Source organism: Cherax quadricarinatus, chromosome 26, assembly GCF_038502225.1.
Source record: "Cherax quadricarinatus isolate ZL_2023a chromosome 26, ASM3850222v1, whole genome shotgun sequence".
Lineage (NCBI taxonomy): Eukaryota > Metazoa > Arthropoda > Malacostraca > Decapoda > Parastacidae > Cherax > Cherax quadricarinatus.
In genome coordinates this window covers 18,131,050-18,152,921 of record NC_091317.1, presented here as the reverse complement: position 1 = coordinate 18,152,921, position 21,872 = coordinate 18,131,050, and the positions used below count along the sequence as shown (strand labels likewise).

General features: G+C 39.8%; 1 protein-coding gene across 7 annotated transcripts in view; it reads right to left on the bottom strand.

Moving 5' to 3' along the window:
- eIF2Bdelta (eukaryotic translation initiation factor 2B subunit delta) overlaps positions 1-21,872 on the bottom strand; it is a 75,370-nt gene that overhangs the window by 9,028 nt on the left and 44,470 nt on the right. For 4 of the 7 annotated variants that reach the window (XM_053780508.2, XM_070088833.1, XM_070088831.1 and 1 more), the window contains 5 exons: positions 16,002-16,189; positions 15,622-15,801; positions 15,003-15,180; positions 14,529-14,709; positions 5,307-5,670 (listed from right to left, as the gene is read on the bottom strand). In XM_053780508.2, the coding sequence (XP_053636483.2) occupies positions 5,453-5,670; positions 14,529-14,709; positions 15,003-15,180; positions 15,622-15,801; positions 16,002-16,189 (945 nt within the window). In that variant the 3' untranslated portion in view covers positions 5,307-5,452. Of the gene's footprint in view, positions 1-5,306; positions 5,671-13,993; positions 14,174-14,528; positions 14,710-15,002; positions 15,181-15,621; positions 15,802-16,001; positions 16,190-21,872 lie in introns of those variants that run through there. The other 3 variants (XR_011392440.1, XR_011392439.1, XM_070088832.1) reach the window with 3 other exon arrangements.

Genomic DNA, 21,872 nt, shown 5'->3' with positions numbered 1-21,872 from the left:
ACCTCTGTCGCACAACATATCTGTCCATAGAGGCCTGTACCTCCCGTTCCTTTATGATTTGTCTAAAGTGGTTCACAACATTGTCATTGTAATAGTCACCAGCACGGCTTGCAATAGCTGTGTGAGGGTGATTTTCATCCATAAAGGTTTGCACCTCAAGCCACTCTGCACACATTTCCTTAATCTCTTTATTCATATCCATAGTAATTCTCACCCTTTTTCCTGCAGGGTTGGCACTAGAAGCTTTCTTGGGGTCCATGGCGACTTATTTTGCAGGTACAATCACTAAAAATGCTGTGATAATATGAAATGTTCTGATTGTATGTGTGGATGCAACCGTACTGGCTGGCTTGTAAACACTGGCACCCACGGGACAACTGAGGCGCGCTCGGGCCACACGTGGACGTGTCTCGAACAAATCGCGTAGGGTGAGTTTTTTAGCATTAGCCGAGGAAAAATTTTTGCGTTAAAATGTATCGTATGCTGGATTTAACGTAAGGTGATGCTATCGTTAGCTGAGAGTCCACTGTATATGCTTGTACATGAATGTGCAGTGTGACCTAAGTTTAAGTAGAAGTAGCAAGATGTACATGAAATCTTGCATGTTTATGAGACAGAAAAGACACCAGCACCCCGACCATCATGTAAAATAATTACAGGGTTCCATTTTACACTCACTTGGCAGGACAGTAGTACCTCCCTGGGCAGTTGCTGTCTACCAGCCTACTACAGTGGAACCTCAAAAATCAAACTTAATCTGTTCCAGGAGCTAGTTCTAAATTCGAAAAGTCTGAAATTCGAAGCAATATTTTCCCTAAGAAATAATGGAAATACAATTAATCTGTTCCAGAAACCCAAAAATATTCACACAAAATATACATTTTATAGAGATTAATTACAGTTTTACATACAACAAATACTATAGTTTTTAATTATGTATAGTAATACATATAAAATAACATTTTTACGTACCTTTATTGAAGATTGGTGATGGCATCTGGAAGATATAGGGAGGAGAGAGGGAGTTGGGGTTAGTGTTTGGAAGGAGAATCCCCCTCCATGAGGACCTCAGGTAAAGCCCTCACCATGTCTTACAACATTGTGTATGCCACTACGCTTCTTAAATCTGTCAAACCAGCCTCTGCTGGCCTTAAATTCACTATCAGCACTGGTTCCAGGAGTTTTCTGTACCAGATCGGCATGCAACTTCCTTGCCTTTTCGCAAATAATTGTCTCTGAAACATTATCACCTGCAATCTCTTTATCCTTGATCCACACCAGCAACAACTTCTCAACCTCTTCAACTATTTGTGGTCTTTTTTTGGTTAGCATATTAACACCTTTCGCAACATCAGCTTCCTTGATTTGTTCTTTCTTTGACAGGATAGAACCAATGATCGACTTGTTTTTCCCATACATCCTGGCAAGCTCAACAAGTCTCACACCACTCTCATACTTCTGTATTATTTCCTTCTTCACATCTATGGTGTTTCTCACTTTCTTTGCCACAGGGGTACCACTAGCAAGTTTCTTTGGGCCCATGGCAGCTTATTTCACAGTCCCCCAAGCACTAAACACAATAAAATAATCGTAAAATGCGTGAATGAGAGCGCAGCTTAGTGTTCACTCAAGCATAAACAAAGCTAGACTGCTCATGGTGCCTGCGCGGGGACGCGGACAGAGCGGGCCGGCAGACAGGTCCCGTACCCAGCGGTCCGAAAATAGGGGCGCGTTCGATAATAGGGACACAGTTTGTCTGAAAAAATGGTCCTATTTTCGAAACGTTCGATATGTGATACGTTCGATTTTTGAGGTTCCACTGTACGTAGGAAGGACACAACATCTCCATTATAATAAAGATGCCTTAAGTGTATCCACTTGTGTCCTTTCAATTACTTTTGTTAGATCTAGTATTCTAAATCCCATAACTTACATGTTGTTTCAATACATATAATTGATTCTGTTTTGTTGTAAAGATATTCTGAAATCTTTTGTTAAGTTCTTCACATATTATTAAGTTTCTAAGAATATATCTCATCCCTTTCTCTTTCATCATTGCATTCCCTCTGAATTGGATGTGGAACTATGTCATTTCCAATCTGTTTCCATTACCCAATTAATTCTAAGGCTGTTGTCATTCCTGTCTTTTGTGCCTCTTTCTCTCCTCTCTGACAAGTTACACTGCACTTTTTCCGGATTCTTACAAAGTAGCAAAATTTAATCACCTAGCACTGTGATTGAACAATGGGTTCTCATGTTTCATATACATTTCTCTTCGAGTAAAGGTAAATCAGTATAGCTGAGCAGTCGACTACTGATCTGGTTACCAAGGGCACCTGTCTGCTTACTCAGCAAGTACGTATTAATTTCGATACTTTTATGCAATATTTTTATATTGTGTGTGTGACTAGCATTTATAATTTATTTGTATTAATGCATGAAGCAATTATGTATCATACTGCAATGTTATGTGAATGTGTGGTGATAGCAATTCTGTCTAAGATCTAAGTAATCACATTATCAGTCTAAATTTGACAGCTGAATTATTCAACAATTACACTGACTAAACAGTGCTATTCATTGTAATTCGCTGCAGTTCTAAATATATTACTGTTTATTAAATACAGTATTATCACTATGTTGAATAGTTTTGTTTAAAATACTATTATTTTGTAATGTGCACGGTGTCTGCATTTTGTATTAATGACTTGTAACAGTCACTTTGCAGCATTCTTAAAAAATGCTGTTCGTTATTTCCTGTGGGAGTTACCCAAGCTTTGGGTTCTACTGTATTTCTACTAGCAACCTTTCCATGCTTTTGTACTCTCCTCCTCAGTAACTTAGTAACCTGGGTTCTGAGGCTGCTGAACATCAATACACAGATTATTTCTTTCTAAGGGTGTTTTACAGACTAATTTTTTTATGTCCAATTCCATTCAGAAAAATGCTTGGTGTAGGCTTACAATTTACTGTGGTCACCTCTCACCCCACCACCTTTGTAGATATCCTGACGTGTTGACTCAGGAAGTTCTGCATTGCCAAGTACTTGAACTTTGCCCTTACCATGAACTTTGCTCTCACTGTGACTGGAGCAACCTACCTATTTATACAAATTATTTCAGTGACAATTTACTTCTTACATAAGCGTGACTGAGATTCTGTGAAAAAAATCTCAGACACAAAATTAATTTGAAATTAATAACTCTAGACTTCAGCTTTCCCACAACTTTACTTAGTTAGAACATGGATGTAAATAATTTTTATAAGAAAAACTACAGGTCTCCCTCAACATTCGCGAGGGTTAGGGGATCAAGAGCCTCGCAAATGTTGAAAAATCGTGAATGTTTGGTGCCCCAAAATATTGTAGGGAAATATAATACAATACTGCTTCCTTAACTTGTTGAACCATGAACAATCATAAAATACATGAAAATGTCATAAATTGTACTAAATACATACATGTTATGGTTTAATAACATGTATGTTATTAAATACCACTGCCTCCACCAATGCCTCCACCACTTCCTCAACCACTGCGAGTCCCTACTACCCTCCCTCCGACCCCGCAACTGGCAGCCAGCCCTCCCACCACTCAGTGTGGTGAGTGTTTTGTTTGTTCATTATTTGCTATTAAACTACAGTATAAATAATGTAAACACATTCATGACTGCATATTGGAATGGCTATTTGGACAGGTATTGGATGGTGACATCATGTGTTTACTCTTGAGAGCACAGCAAAGAATCAAACATTTCTGCTACTGCTAATAATAACAATAGTAATAATAATAATAATAATAAATGCGATAGAATTGAAGAAGGAAATTGTACAAAAATACGAGGGAGTGGTTGACACATCGTCAGTGTGGCTTTGTTTATGCTGGAGTGAGCATTAGTCTCCGTGCTCTTCCAAACATTTCACAATAATTCACTGTGTTTGGTGCTTGTAGATTGAGTGCGACTGGAGTGGTAGAGGCAGTGGTTGAGGAAGCGGTTGAGGAAGCGGTTGAGGCAGTGGGTGAGGCAGTGGGTGAGGCAGTGGGTGAGGCAGTGGGTGAGGCAGTGGGTGAGGCAGCAGTTGAGGCAGGGGTTGAGGCAGCGGTTGAGGCGCTGGTAGAGGCAGTGGTTTAGGCAGGGGTTGAGGCAGCGGTTGAGGCAATGGTGGAGGCAGCAGTTGAGGCAGTGGTATTTAATAACATGTTATAAATAATAATAATACATATTATTAATATTTATTATTATTATTATTATTATTATTAACATGTATGTTATTAAATACCACTGCCTCAACCACTGCCTCATCCGCTGTCTCACCCACTGCCTCACCCACTGCCTCAACCACTGCCTCATCCGCTGTCTCACCCACTGCCTCAACTGCTGTCTCACCTACTGCCTCAACTGCTGCCTCACCCACTGCCTCAACCGCGTCCTCAACCACTGCCTCACCCACTGCCTCAACCACTGCCTCAACTGCTGTCTCACCCACTGCCTCACCCACTGCCTCACCCACTGCCTCACCCACTGCCTCAACCACTGCCTCACCCGCTGTCTCACTCACTGCCTCACCCACTGCCTCGCCCACTGCCTCAACTGCTTCCTCAACCACTGCCTCTACCACTCCAGTCGCACTCAATCTATAAGCACCAAACACAATGAATTATTGTGAAATGTTTGGAAGAGCACGGAGACCAATGCTCACTCCAGCATAAACAAAGCCATACTGACAATGTGTCAACCACTCCCTCGCATTTTTGTACAATTTCCTTCTTCAATTCTATCACATTTATTATTATTATTATTATTATTATTATTATTACTACTACTATTGTTATTATTAGCAGTAGCAGAAATGTTTGATTCTTTGCTGTGTTCAAGAGTAAACACATGATGTCACCGTCCAATACCTGTCCAAATAGCCATTCCAATATGCAGTCATGAATGGGTTTACATTATTTATACTATAGTTTAATAGCAGATAATGAACAAACAAAGCACTCGCCACACTGAGTGGTGGGAGGGCTGGCTGCCAGTTGCGGGGTCGGAGGGAGGGTAGTAGGGACTCGCAGGTGGCGGGAAACTTAAATATGATTTGGCGGCTGGGAATTTGGCAGTTGGGAATTTGTGAATGTGTGAAGCCCGCGAAAGTTGAAAACGCGAATGTTGAGGGAGACCTGTATATGGTGCAGTTAAAACATGGATGTAATTAATTTTTATAAAGAAAACTATAAGGTGCATTATAATATTAAAATATTAATTTGCTCTTAAAATTGTCAATGTAATATACAGTTACAGAGGTATATAAAACTGTTATCCTTTACTTCTTTATTTCTATTAAGTTTCAAGAAAGCAATGTTAAAAGGGAACCTACCCATTAATATGTATAGTAAATAAGAATTTGAAAATAAATTATAAATGTAGAATGTCACACACCAAAATTACAAAAAAAGTATCAATTAGTCCTGGCCGAGAATATCAGCATAATTGCGACGGATGATCACAGGTACAGCAGATGTTGGCAAAACACTCTGCTCTGTAACAAGAGCTGTTACCAAGCAGGCTGGTGTCACATCATAGACAAGGCTAACAACATTTAAGTTCTGGGTTTCTCGCCAGTTATCAAGAAGACCAAAGTATTCTCTTGATGGGCATGAAACAATACTGTCTGCATCTCCTGAGGGAAGAAACAAAACATCATAACATTATTACCTGAGATAAGGGCAGGAGCAGCAGCCCATAGAGGACTTGAGCATTTAGTAATCGACTTTTCAGGATGTTCATATTAACACAGAAAATGTGTAGGATGCTGAAAGAATGGACAAATAAATGGAAAAGGTGAATTTGCTTGAATATTTACACAGGAGAGCAACTGGAAGATGGAGGCTGAAGTTTCCACTACTCCTGAATGATCCACATTGGTTTAGTGATTTAAGTTACACATATAAAAAAACTGCTTGTCTATATGGCTCACTGACCTAACCACTTCTCAAAGATAAACCAATATACAGTGGTACCTTGACTTACAAGTGCCCCAACCTACAGGTTTTCCAAGTTACAAGCTGTCGCTTGGTCGATTTTTTGCTTTGAGTTGTGAGCCAAAATCAGAGTTACGAGAGAGCTTCAGATACGCTGCCACTAGTTGGCACAGCAAATGCCACAACATCCACCCAGGATCCTGCGTCTCACTCATTCAGTGCATGTGGTTACCTTGCCGTGGAAGCATCTCTCGTGTTGTGCTTGCGTTTTGTGCAGTTTTTTTCCCAAATATCTTTTTTTCTAACCATGATGCTATGCCACAAACCCATGAAGGATAGGTTAACGCTCGCACTGTGTGCCAATGCGAGTGGTGCACAGTGCGACTGCAAGATCAAGCCGCTGCTCGTATGTCATCGAGGAGCACTCTGAGGAACTGATGGCGGAGGAGTTAAAGGAACTACAGACACAGCAGCATAGAGGTTTTACAGGAAACTGGTACCGCGGAGGAGTCAGATGTGGAGGAGGTTATCTCTACAAGCGAGATAGAGGAAATGTTAAGAATTAGGGAGAGACTTTCAGAGTTTATTGAAATGAAACACCCAGAAAAAGTTGCAACTGGTCGTGTATCGGCGCTTTTTCATGACACTTGCCTAACTCATTTCCAAAACATTCTGAAAGGGAGGATGAAACAAACCTCCTTGGACAGGTTTTTATTGAAACGCACTGTTTTTTAGGGGGCTGGAATGGATTAATGGCATTTCATTTAATTTTAATGAGGAAAATCGGCATGATATACAAGCAAATTGAGTTACAAGCTCAGTCACGGAACAAATTAAACTCATAAGTCAAGGTACCACTGCATGTGGTTCAAGAGGTCACTATAAGGCAGATGGTTACATCAGTGTTGGTTCATTAATTACCTATTCTATATACGTATCTCTTGATGGTTCCAGGAATCATAACCTCTGTGGCTGAGTCTGGGGGATCAGTGTCACTCACACAGATCCACATACAATACAATGGGTCTGTGCAGTGGGTGTGTAGTATAAAAAAAAAAATTCTTCCCCATGCAGTGCATAATGAGAGCAGCTAACTTCTACAGAAATATGGTTATAACTATGACCAAAATTTTTAAAGGGGTGGACCGGTAAGCCAGAAGAAGGCCTCGGTCAGATGACCAAAAGCTCCAATGACAGGTCATCATATGACTAAGACCCACATCAAGAAACACTTGTCCTGTTTCCTGATGAACCTTGTCTTACCTAACCTAGCAAACTTCTGACTCTGCAACTGAGTTAAAATAGCAACTTTGGGGCATTTTCTAGAGTGGTTTTCATGGTTTTTGTGGCTAATTCTTATTGCTACTAGACAAATGGAAGACATACTGTTTAACAGATAAGATGTTGGTCAGTTTCAGATTGAAAGTGGCCAAATTTGCAGAAATGATTGATTTTATGCATTTTATGGATTTTTTTTAACAGGTTCCATTCAATTATTGGGATAGCCTAAAATTTGAACAAGCGTTCTTGGTTATGGTTTATTAGCCGAGAAATAGGTATAAAAAACGTTAACTTTTTTGTGTGATGATAGATTCAAATGAAGGACATGTTATACTGGAGAGGCCTGGGGACATGATAAATAAACATAGGGAAGGCTACTTTAGTGGGTTGAAGACTTACAGTATTTGTTTTGTGTATATTTTGGTAGAATTACCAATAATATGTAAAGTAAAAGGACACAAGTGCAACTAATGTAACATTTTATTGTGGCAACGTTTCGGTCTCCAGGAGCTGTGTCAAACTGTTACAAACAGTACATGGACACAGAGGGTATATATAGGCTCAGGGTGAGGTGCAATACTAGTGGTAATAGTAGTTGTAGTGATATAAGTATTACTACTACTACTTATATTACTACTACTATTTATATCACTACTACTACCACTAGTATTGCACCTCACTCTAAGCCTATACAGTGGTCCCTCGTTTATCGTTGTTAATCCGTTCCTGGAAGTGCGACAATTATTGAAATAGACGATTTTCGAATCAATTTTCCCCATAAGAAATACAGGTGTCCCTCAACATTCGTGAGGGTTAGGGGATCAAGAGCCTCGCGAATGTTGAAAACCGTGAATGTTTGGTGCCCCAATATATTGTAGGGAAATATAATACAATACTGCTTAACTTGTTGAACCATGAACAATCATAAAATACATGAAAACGTCGTAAATTGTACTAAATATATACATGTTATGCTTTAATAACGTATGTTATTAAATACCACAGACTCCACCCCTGCCTCCACCACTTCCTCCACCACTGCGAGTCCCTACTACCTTCCCTCCGACCCCCGCAACTGGCAGCCATCCCTCCCACCACGCAGTGTGGTGAGTGTTTTGTTTGTTCATTATTTGCTATTAAACTACAGTATAAATAATGTAAACACATTCATGACTGCATATTGGAATGGCTATTTGAACAGGTATTGGACGGTGACATCATGTGTTTACTCTTGAACACAGCAAAGAATCAAACATTTCTGCTACTGCTAATAATAACAATAGTAATAATAATAATAATAATAATAATAATAATAATAATAATAATAATAATAATAATAATAATAATAATACGATATAATTGAAGGAGGAAATTGTACAAAAATACGAGGGAGTGGTTGACACATCTTCAGTGTGGCTTTGTTTATGCTGGAGTGAACATTAATCTCCCTGCTCTTCCAAACATTTCACAATAATTCAGCGGTTGAGGCAGTGGTAGAGGCAGTGATAGAGGCAGTGATAGAGGCAGTGATAGAGGCAGTGGGTGAGGCAGTGGTATTTACTAACATATACGTATGTTATAAATAATAATAGTATGTGTTAATATTAATAACATTTATAATAATAATAATAAATGTTATTCATAATGTACTATTATTATTTATAACATATATGTTAGTAAATATCACTGCCTCTACCACTGCCTCTACCACTGCCTCTATCACTGCCTCTACCACTGCCTCTATCATTGCCTCTACCACTGCCTCTATCACTGCCTCTATCACTGCCTCTACCACTGCCTCTACCACTGCCTCTATCACTGCCTCTATCACTGCCTCTACCACTGCCTCTATCACTGCCTCTACTACTGCCTCAACCACTCCAGTCGCACTCATTCTACAAGCACCAAACACAACGAATTATTGTGAAATGTTTGGAAGAGCAGGGAGACTAATGCTCACTCCAGCATAAACAAAGCCACACTGACGATGTGTCAACCACTCCCTCGTATTTTTGTACAATTTCCTTCTTCAATTATATCGTATTATTATTATTATTATTATTATTATTATTATTGTTATTATTAGCAGTAGCAGAAATGTTTGATTCTTTGCTGTGTTCAAGAGTAAACACATGATGTCACCGTCTAATACCTGTCCAAATAGCCATTCCAATATGCAGTCATGAATGTGTTTACATTATTTATACTGTAGTTTAATAGCAAATAATGAACAAACAAAACACTCACCACACTGAGTGGTGGGAGGGCTGGCTGCCAGTTGCGGGGGTCGGAGGGAGGGTAGTAGGGACTCGCAGGTGGCGGGAAACTTGAATATGATTTGGCGGCTGGGAATTTGGTGGCTGGGAATTTGGCGGTTGGGAATTCGCGAATGTGTGAAGCCCGCGAAAGCTGAAAACGTGAATATTGAGGGAGACCTGTAGTGTAAATACAATTAATCCATTCCTGACGCCCAGAAGTATTAAAGCAAAAAAAATTTTTACATGAAATATAGATGTAGTACATAAACAATACAATGTGACATGATGGATGAAACATTAACAGCATAACACTTACCTTTATTGGCAATTCTTCTTAGTGTATGGAAGACTGGAGGAGGAGAGAGATTGGATTAGTTACAATTTGAAAGGGGAATCCCCTTCCATCAACACCTCAGGTACCAAGTCCTTTTCTGGGGTTACATACTTCTCTTCTCTGTTTCTTAATGCCACTAGGACCAGTTTGAGAGTCACTGGAGTCCTGTCTCGCAAAAAAAAGTGTCCAGAGAGCTCTGTTTCTGGCGTCTCTTTAAAACTTCCCTAAAATGGGCCAAGACTCTGTCACTGTACAAGTTGCCAATATAGCTTGCAACATCCTTCTCAGGGTGATGTTTCTCCATAAATTTTTCCATCCTACCCCACATTTCAAAAATCTCCTTAATTTCTGAAGAAGGCACCTTCTTCCATCTCTATTCCTCCTCCTTTGCAGCAAAATTCTGAGCTGCGATCTGTTGCTGTTCCTGCTGAAGCTCTTGCAGCTCCTCAGTGGTTAGCTCTTCATTGTGGTCCTCCACCAACTCTTCCACATCCTCCAAACTCACATCCAACCCCATGGAACTCCCCAATGCCACAATAGATTTCACAACTGACATAGGCTCATCAGGGTTAGCCACAAACCCTTCAAAATCCCCAATTTTCTCCAAGCAACAACAGCTTCTTTGATTTCCTTTTTCTTTGCCACAATGGAAGATATGGTTGTATGGGGTTTGTTATACATCCTAGCCAGTTCGGCCACACGTATGCCACTTTCATATTGTTCAATGATGTTTTTCTTAAATTCAATCATATTTCTCACATTTTTTACCAAAGGCTTGGCACTAGGAGCTTTCTTTGGAGCCATGGTAGCTTATTTAGCACTTGCAAGCACTAAAATGAATGGAATATTATGAAATACAGTGGACCCCCGCCTTACGATGGCATTGCATTACGTTAAATCCGCCATACGATACATTTTAACGCAAAAATTTTGCCTCACCTCATGCTAAAAAACTCTCCTTACGTGATTCGTTTGGGACACGTCCCACGTGTGGCCTCAGCGCCAATGTTTATAAGCCAGCCAGTGCTGTTGCATCTACACATACATTCGGTATATTTCACATTATTCCAGTGTTTTTAGTGCTTGTAACTGCAAAGTAAGTCACCATGGCCCCCAAGAAAGCTTCTAGTGCCATCCCTGTGGTAAAAAGGGCGAGAATTAGCATGGAATTGAAAAAAGAGATTAAGGAAATGTGTGCAAAGTGGGTTGAACTGCAAATCTTTATGGATGAAAATCACCCTGACACAGCTACTGCAAGCCGTGTTGGCAACCTGTACAATGACAATGTTATGGCCCATTTTAGGAAAGTCTTAAAGGAACAGATTTGTTGTGCAACAGAGGTCCAGTGACTCTCAAGCTGGTCCTAGTGGCATTAAAAGAAGGGAAGTAACCCCAGAAAAGGACTTGCTACCTCAAGTCCTAATGGAAGGGGATTCCCCTTTCTAAACAATAACAACTTCCACACTCTCCCCTCCTCCCATCCCATCAATCATCACCAGATCTTCAATAAAGGTAAGTGTCATGTATTCTATTCTTAGTAGAGTAGTAATTGTGCATGTCTTCTTCAGTTTGTGTGTTTATTATTATTAACACACTGGCCGATTCCCACCAAAGCAGGGTGGCACTCCATCACTGTCTTGTATTAAAATTAATATTTCATGTGGTAAATTTTTTTTTTCATACTTTGTGGTGTCTTGCACAGATTAATTTGATTTCCATTATTTCTTATGGGGAAAATTAATTCACCTTACGATAATTTCGGCTTACGATGAGCTCTCAGGAACGGATTAATATCGTAAGGCAGGGGTCCACTGTATTTCATATGAACAAGTGAGGGGACCGTCGCTCACTGGTAAACAATGGCACACTGGCTGGGAAGAGAGGCCGAGGCGGCTCAGAGCCGTATGTATGTGTCCAGGACGAATGACGATTAGCGAGTCAACCGACCATTTGAGAGCCAATGTTTGGACAAAAATAACGCGACGATTTCCGAAAAGGACAACTATTGAGCCCGACGATTATCGAGGGACCACTGTATATACCTTCTGTGTCCATGTACTGTTTGTAACAGCTTGACAAAGCTCATGGAGGGCGAAACGTTGCCACAATAAAATGTCACATTAGTTGCACTTGTGTCCTTTTACTTTACAGTATTTGTTTTGGAATTTGTTGAATATAGTGTAGCAATGGCCAAATTACCAACTTCCAGGTGCTTAATATGGTAGTTTTGACAGTTAAATGGGCAAAGACTTTAACCTTCAAGGTACATACTGAATTTTGATTGAGAAATCTGGCCACCATTATTACTAGAGCTTGACACTTAAGGTTCATCATCCACTGCTGAAAAAGATTTACCTGCAGTACTCTTCAAAAGAGGATACAGAAAGAATCTGGGCTCCCTAACCAGACACAATCAGTTCACACTCTAAAGCAGCCTGCATGAAAGAGAAAGGGAAGCCTTAACCCTTTGATTGTTTCGGTCGTATATATACGTCTTACGAGCCACCGTGTTTGACATATATACATGTATACTCATAAATTCTAGTGGCTTCAAATCAAGCAGGAGAAAGCTGGTAGGCCCACATGTGAGAGAATGGGTCTGTGTGGTCAGAGTGCACAATATAAAAAAATCCTGCAGTACGCAGTGCATGAGAAAAAAAAAGCTCCAATCGTTTTTTTTTATTTAAAATGCCGACTTTATGGTCTATTTTCATATAGTATTTATGGTTGTATTCTCATTTTCTTGGTCTCATTTGATAGAATGGAAAACATATTATAGAAAAAGAGGTGATTTTGATTGGTTTTACTATGAAAAGAACCTTGAAATGGCACTCAAAGTAAGAGAAATGTTTGATTTTTGCAGATGTTCAAAAGTAAACAAATGATGTCATTTTCCAATAAATGTCCAAGTAGCCATTCTAATATACAGTCATGAATGAGTTGACATTATTTATAAAATTATTACAATATTGCAGTAGTCTATTTTTTGTTTGAATAAAAATTCAAAATAGAAAGCAAGAGTAATATCAGAGGGGCCTGGAGACATGACTGATGAACAAAGAAAATGTTATTTTAGAGCCAGGAATATCTGCATTGTTCATTCTGGACCCTATTTTGAAATTGTCATATTTTTTAATTTTTGTAAAATTGGCCAAATTGCAAATTTCTGACCACGTTATTGGGTAGCTGAAATCAGTAAATGGGGAGTTTCTTGTACTTAATCGATAGAAAAAATGGAGTTCTAAAGAAATAGCTATGAGTTTGGTCGCCTGGAGCAATTGAATTAGACGAAAATTGGGCTCAAAGTGGGCGAAATCGCTGATTCGCAAATATCGCTGAGGTCGCTAACTTTGCGAGAGCGTAATTCCATCAGTTTTCCATCAAATTTCGTTCTTTTGGTGTCATTACAATTGGGAAAAGATTCTCTATCATTTCAAAAAAAATAATTTTTTTCGGAAATTTTGTGACACCAGGAGACACCTCAGGATTTGGGGTTGCGACAGTCAAGGGGTTAAGCGGTAGAGGGTTGTCCTGTACATACTAGGACTTCCTATACCAAGAGAAACCAGGCTGAGAAGACTAGGTGCTATTTCCATGTGATGAATGATAATCTGCATATTTTATGTTATCTTTCACCTGAAAGTTAGGTCTACTTAAATAGTTGACTCACTGGTGGGAAACTAATTCTTTGTTGGGAAGATAAAGATAAAAATGGGAGGCTCAGTGCTGATCCTGCTGAATCAATCAGCTTGTATTCATTGATTAGGGTAAAGTTACTTACATTCAGTAAACACTTTACTTTCCTTTGTTTCATAATAGTTGTTAGGAACCCCAGTCTAAGACTGGGCTGAAGGGAGCAAAAATTCCTATGACAAAGGTTATAAGGCATGTAGATAGCCATCAGAGAATCCCTATCCTTTTACTCCAGTGTCCCCTACTAAGACAGTCATTATTAACCTGGGACAAGCAAGTATGAGAAGGGTATGCATTAATAAGGTACAGTAACTGCTACAAAGCCCATTAATGCTGAATGACCCATTCAAGTTTATCACTTTGGTGTCAATATGCTGTAATATTAATTAAAATTAATAATAATAATAATAATAATAATAATAATAATAATAATAATATAAAGCCCTTAATGGTTACTTGCATATGCCAGAATTTCTCCAATTTCTTGGCTGTTAGTACACTTGGAACCATTCCTTGTTGAGCACTGTGAAGATATTTTTATGCTTCTTCACAGACCACCTAGCTATGAAGGTGTTGGGTAGAAGGTGGTGATGCGTGAACATCTGCAGCCACAACCAAAATAGTGACTGCAGAGACCTGGACACAAAAGTTGATGAGTGAAAAAAAAAGGGACCAGTCTAAGGTGGAAGACCCAAAATAAGGACCAGAATTAAAGATGTAAGGAAAGCCTATCAAGAGTATATCTGTAAATGGCTTTACACATACTGTATATGGAAATATTGGGATGTAGCAAATATTTTCAAGGAGACTAAACACATTCAGTTAGAAAACTCAATATACAACAGCATTTTTCTTGAAAGAAATGGAGGAATTTGAACTGGGCCCAAGCATAATGCAAGTCACTGCTCTAGCTTCCTGGTTTTGATAGTTACACTAGTGATAATATATTCAGGAGACAACCAATAGAGAAGAGATATGCTTCTGCTCTCACCTAATTCATTAATAACCAGAGAGTCAGTGAGGTCATTGTTACAGAACTTGTAGGTGTGACAGAGCACAATAAAAGGTGTGTCATGAGTAGCTGCAGCCAGGGCTAAGCCAGCAGTGCCACATATTCCTTGAATCGCCCCATTCATCATCACTGCCTCGGCCTCTACCACAACTTTGGTGACCTGCAATTAAAAACATTTCTTAATACTAAATACAAAAGCACTTCTCAGTGATTCTGAGTGAATAAAAAGATGAAGTTAAATCAGGAAGTTTGCAAAGTTTTCTCAACTTAAGAAACATCCTTTAATTCTGTATGAAGTTCCTCTACAATATGCCTCAAAACAGTTACATCTTCTATGTTCAAACAGACATCTATATTACTTTTAAAGCCAGACTTAAATTTCACATGGTTTCTCAATATCCCTGGTAACATTATGAAAGTAATATTATAGCCTTTTCTTGAAATAACACTTACCTTGTGCATAATATGTGTGACGTCTGTAATGAGGCGGTAGTAAGTAGTGACACTCATGGAGGAGAGTTTCTTGACCATAGACACACCGGAAGAAGGGTGTGGAGAATCCACCACCACAACACTTATGTTACTACCTCCTTTACAAACAGCTTCAACCACCTCAATCAACACAGCAGAACTGATAGCATAAACAAAATTAAAGGAATTTTTTAAATTATTTATAAGATTTTCCTTTCAATTAAAGGTGCAACCTAAATTAGTTACACTGGTTATAAGAATTAAATTCACTTTTATAGTCTCACTTCAATAGGTAATTCTATATGTGATATATATTTCCTACATGCAGTTAGTTGGCAAAACACTGAAGATTCTTATTATGCTAAATTAAGTGTTTATGGGCTGACTGAGCTAAGGGTTTGGAAGGCACCTACTACATAAAGCAAATGACACCTAGTTATAAATTTATTCTACCTACTACAATATTTATTACTAGAAACTTGCTAATGCCACAATCTGTGCTACAATAAGAAAATAAAAACAAGGTTCAGATATATTATTTTGAGTGTGTCTATACTAAAGTTCCCTCCTTCAAATGAGTGAAATAAGAGTTTTTACATACTATCCAAAAGTAAGAATAACATCTCCGTCATCGATGAGGGATGCAGCATGTGAAGCTATGGTGCTGCTGGCCAGGTTTATGTTCTCTTGTAAGTAATCATCGATAGCTGTTCGTAATTCATCCTTGGCTTGTGCTTCAGGCATGCTTGCCTCGATGCTATTCACCTTATGCTTTAAGAACCTGATAAACAAACAAATTTTTAATAATGTTAAAAACATAAGTGAGAATTATAGCAATATACAGTACTTTCTCTGGACAAGACATTTCACTAAAAAGTAGATTTTACTTTAGGAGTGGAAACATACATTCTTCAATCCAAATGTTAAGTAAAAGAAATCTATTATTCTCTACCATTTTTAATAACAAGAAAATTATTGTACCGTATAGCATTGTCCATGGCAATAGCATGAGGTCGACAAGCATTGAGAAATGCCACATTTGGCAGCAATTTTTCAGCTAAATCACGAGAAAGATCACATGACTCGGGTGTTCGATAATCATTAATGAATCGTTTCAGAGCAGCCAGCGTAGAAACAACTCTAGCTGTTGAGCCATCCACAATACGGTCCTATTAAAATTAATAAAATAATTAGTCAAGCGTGCAAGCGTGATGAAGAAAGGGTCCCAGTAGATACAGTTTTAGTTCATGAACTCTGACCATATTTAAAGTTAATGTAATGTACAGAATTTCAAAATAAATTTCAAGTAAAAATGTAGTTAAACCTCATTTATCTGAAAAGGTAAGGATCAAGAGATTCATAGTTAATCAGTACTGCTATGGTAATCTTATTTTGTCCTATCATTTACAGCATTAAAAACTTCATGGCCCTTTAACACTTTATACATCAAACAACAAAAATGACAACCCACCCAAAAAATCACAATGAATACTACCTGGAGAGGGTTTCGAGGGTCAATGCCCCTGCAGCCCGGTCTGTGACCAGGCCTCATGGTGGATCAGGGCCTGATCAACCAGGCTGTTACTGTTGGCCACACACAATCCGAGGTATGAACCACAGCCCGGCTGGTCGGGTACTGACTTTAGGTGCCTGTCCAGCGCCTTCTTGAAGACAGCCAGGGGTCTACTGGTAATTCCCCTTATATATGCTGGGAGGCAGTTGAACAGTCTAGGGCCCCTCACACTTATTGTGTTGTCTCTTATTGTGCTAGTGGCACCCCTGCTTTTCAGTGGGAGGATGTTTCATCATCTGCCGAGTCTTTTGCTTTTACAGTGAACCCCCTAGTTTCATGAGCCCTGCACTTCGTGAATTTGGCCTTTCAGCAACTTTTTTTGTTAAAATATAGCTCGCGTTTCGTGATTTGCCCCAAAATTTGGCAGTTGTATGGAACATGTCCGAGCGGCCTCCCAGCGGCCGCTTGCACACAAAGGTTCCCATACACCATTCAGTCAGTGTGGCATTGTTTCTGGGCGAGTAACCATCACCCCACGCATTCATACAATACATTTCATAATAATCCATTCTTTTTTGTGCTTGCAACTGCTAAATAAGCCACCATGGGCCCAAAGAAAGATCCTAGTGCCAGCCCTTTGGTAAAGAAGGTGAGAAACACGATAGAATTAAAGAAAGAAATCATCACCAAATATGAAAGTGGAGTGCGTGTGGCCGACCTCAGCAGGATGTATGGGAAATCCCATTCAATGATCACTTCCATCGTGGCGAAGAAAAAGAAAATCAAGGAAGCTGTTGTTGCGCAAGGGGTAGATATGCTCACAAAAAAGATATCACAAATAATCAAAGATGTTGAGAATTATTTGTTGGTGTGGATCAACAGTTAGCAGGAGATAGTGTTATGCAGACAATAATTTGTGAAAAGGCAAGGCAGCTGCATGCTGATCTTGTAAAGAAAATGCCTGGAACGAGTGCTGATGTTAGTGAATTTAAGGCCAGCAAAGGCTGGTTTGAGAGATTTAAGAAGCGTAGTGGCATACACAGTGTGGTAAGGCATGGCGAGGCTGCAGGTTCTGACAAATGTGCGACTGAAAAATTCATGCATGAATTCAAGGTGTATGTAGAGGATGAAGGATTCCTCCTCCAACAAGTGTTCAACTGTGATAAAACAGGCCTCTTTTGGAAGAAAATGCCAAAGAGGACCTACATCACACAGGAGGAAAAGGCACTGCCAGGACACAAGCCTATAAAAGACAGGCTAACTCTCTTGTTCTGTGGTAATGCTAGTGGGGATTTCAAAGTTTTGCCAAGAGTAAATTGTGTGTGATGTGGAAGGCTAAGAGTAAGGCATGGGTCATAAGGGAAATTTTCCTTGATGGTTCAATGAAGTGTCTGGCCCAAGTGTGAAGGAATACCTCCTGGAAAATAAATTGCCACTCAAGTGCCTCCTGGTAATGGACTATGCACCTGCTCATCCTCCAGACTTGGATGACCAAATGGTGGAGGAATTTAGTTTCATCCAGTCCATGAACCAGAAGATCATTTCAAACTTCAAAAAACTCTACACCAGAGCAATGTTTCAAAGGTGCTTTAATGTGACCTCAGACACTGAATTGACCCTAAGAGAGTTCTGGAGGAATCACTTCAATGTCCTCAATTGCATAAGCCTTATAGATAAGGCTTAGCAGGGAGTGACTTCCAGGACTTTGAACTCTGCTTGGAGAAAATTGTGGCCAGAATGTGTCCGAGAGGGATTTTGAAGGATTTGAGGCTGACCCTGTCGACCCTACACCTGTTGTGGAATCTATTGTGGCATTTGGGAATTCCATGGGGTTGGATGTGAGTGGTGAGGATGTGGAAGAGTTGGTGGAGGACCACAGTGAAGAGCTAACCACTGAAGAGCTGCAAGAGCTTCATCTGCAACAGCAACAGACCACAGCTGAGAAAATTGCTTCACAAGAGGAAGAGAGATGGAAGAAGGTGCCTTCTTCAGAGATTAAGGAGATTTGTGCAATGTAGAGTAGGGTGCAGACATTTGTGGAGAAACATCACCCTAACAAACCTGTTGCAAGCTGTGTCAGCAACATGTGCAATGACAATGCCTTGTCCCATTTTAGGCAAATTTTAAAGAGACACCAGAAACAGAGCTCTCTAGAACAATTTTTTGAGCGACAGGGCTCCAGTGACTCTCAAGCTGATCCTAGTGGCATTAAAAAACTAAGAGGAGAAGTAACCCTGGATAAGGACTTGGTACCTAGTCTTTATGGAAAGGGATTCCCCTTCCAAACAATAGTGACACTTCCCCATCCTCTCCCCTCCTCCCGTCTTCCATACACCAACAAGAGTCTCCAATAAAGGTAAGTGTTATGTTACTATTGTTTTATACTTGATTTCTCGTTCTTTTCTGTATGTAAATCTATATTTAACTTAAAAAAAAAAAATGATTTTTGTTAATACTTTTGGGTGTTTGGAATGGATTACTAGATTTACATTATTTCTTATGGGGAAAATGGTTTTGAAATTTGTGAATTTCGACTTTTGGCAGACTCTCTGTAATGGATTAATCACGAAATTTGGGGGTCCACTGTACAGGGAGAGATTTTTGTGTGCAAGTTTGGTACTAATCCCTCTAGGATTTTCCAAGTGTATATAATCATGCATCTCTCCTACCTGCATTCTAGGGAGTACAGATTGAGGAACTTCAAGTGTTCCCAGTAATTGAGGTGTTTTATCACAGTTGTGTGCCATGAAGGTCGTCTGTACATTTTCTAGGTCAGCAATTTCACCTGCCTTGAAAGGTGCTTTTAGTGTGCAGCAACATTCCAGCCTAGATAGAACAAGAGACCTGAAGAGTGTCATCATGGGCTTGGCATCCCTAGTTTTGAAGGTTCTCACTATACATCCTGTCATTTTTCCAGCAGATGCGATCGATACTATGTTGTGGTCTTTGAAGGTGAGATCCTCTGACATTATCACTCCCAAGTCTTTTACATTAGTTTTTCATTCTGCACATAGAGTTGGAGAATAATGCTATATTCAATTAAACATAAAAGTAGGTATTATATACTGAACAGGAAAAGCAAAAATGTGGGAAACTTCTTAGGAATATACAGTACCCTGACAGCAAACTATAACTCAACAGATCTAATAAAATTTCTAAAATTGTGGGTATTCTTTAAAAAATACATTATCATGTAACACAAACAACATAACCCACTCTATACTATCTCTACGTTTATAAACTATCTTTACCTCACTTTTGGAATACATGTATGTGCTTTGGGATCTACAAAAGTACATCAACTAAAACCCATCATAGCTCAACACAAATCTATTAGAAAGATCACTAAAAAGTTTAAACTTACTCAACATAAAATATCCACTTTGATTACTGTGCATACTACACAGATTCCACAAATAACATTGGGTTGTATGCATACATAACTGTGTGACAAGCAGTTCTTCATTACTCATGTCTGACTCCTAGAATTATAATTTGTGCTTGTATTAGTTGTGGGCAATCCACCATTTAGTTTCATCTCTGCCCATCATGCTCAGCTCTCTTACACCTCTTCCCTTAAGAAACCAAGGCATGGACAGGTTAGTGAGAGTTTGGGTGCTACTGATAATCTTCTAAAGAGGGAAGTATTGAAACATCCTTGAATAACAACAGCATGACTTAAAAAAAAAAAAAAAAAAAAAAAAAAAAAAAAAAAAAAAAAAAACCTGATTTACTGATTATTATTATTATAATCAAAAAGAAGCGCTAAGCCACAAGGGCTATACAGCGCTGCAGGGTAGGGAAGGAAGCAAGGGAATTGGATGGCAGGAGGGAGGGGGGATGATCAGCAGGTTACAGAAAACAGCGGGGCAGGGGATAGTACGGGGGTAGAGGGTAGCAAGAGATACAAGTAGAAAGGGCTGAAAGTATCAGAATTTGTGAAGTAAGTCAGTCGTTGTCAAAAAGTCAATAAGAGAGTCCGGATGAAAGGTGGGTCCATCAGCGAGAAGGGAAGGTAAAGAGAGAGCAGCGGGGCGAAGACGACGACAGAGGTAAATTCTGCGTGCTCGTTGATAAAGTGGGCAGTCCAACAGAATGTGGCTGACTGATAATGGAGCTTGGCAATTCTCACAGAGAGGAGCAAGACGCCTCTCCATGAGATATCCATGAGTAAGACGAGTATGGCCAATGCGAAGACGGGAGAGAGTAGTCTCCCAACCTCGACACTGGTGATAAGAAGACGGCCAGTAACCTATACTCGGTTTAATAGACTGAAGTTTATTGCCGAGCATAGTAGACCAACGTTGTTGCCAACGGGTGTGAAGGTGGGAAGATATTACAGCAAAATAGTCCGTACATGGAATACCTCTATAAGAAACTGGTAGGTCATGTACTGCTGACCGCGCAGCAGTGTCTGCCTGTTCATTGCCCTGTACGTCAACATGACCAGGGACCCAACAAAAAACAATATCTTTATGCTTAGTAAAGATGCGGCGTAGCCAAAGTTGGATACGGAGGACTAAGGGGTGAGGTGTATCAAATTTTTGTATAGCCTGTAAAGCACTAAGGGAGTCTGAGACAACCACAAATGATGACACAGGCATAGATGCAATACGGATAAGTGCTGTAAGGATGGCATATAATTCAGCAGTAAAAATACTAGCTGAAGATAGTAAATGCCCTTGTACGACGCTGTCCGGAAACACTGCTGCGAATCCTACGCCGTCAGAAGACTTAGAGCCATCTGTGTACACAGCAATGGCATGAGAATGAGAGTGAAAGTGGTCAAGAAAAAGAGAGCGGGAAGCGACCGTAGACAGTTGGGCTTTCGAGCAAGGGAGGGAGAAAGAACAGACTCGAACAGCTGGAACTTCCCAGGGGGGTAGGGAAAAGTGAGATGCTACATGTACATAGAAAGGTGGTAGTTGAAGAGAAGACAAGAGCGAATGAAGGCGAAGAGAGAAGGGACGGAGTAAGCAGGGGCGGCGAACAAATAAAGAATGTCTACTAATATCAGTGACCATTCTATAAATGGAAGGATTGCGGAGATCATGAGAGCGTACATAGTAGCGCAGGCAATGGGCATCACGGCGATCGGATAAGGATGGAACGTTCGCTTCTGCATAGAGGCTTTCGACAGGGGAAGAGCGAAAAGCACCAAGGCATAAACGTAATCCTTGGTGATGAATGGGGTTAAGGCTAGAGAGAGTAGCAGGAGATGCCGCTGAATAGATCTGGTCACCATAATCAAGTTTCGATAAAATAAGGGTGGAATGTAGGTGAAGGAGGGTTCGACGATCAGCTCCCCACGAAAGATGAGCAAGGGTTTTAAGAAGGTT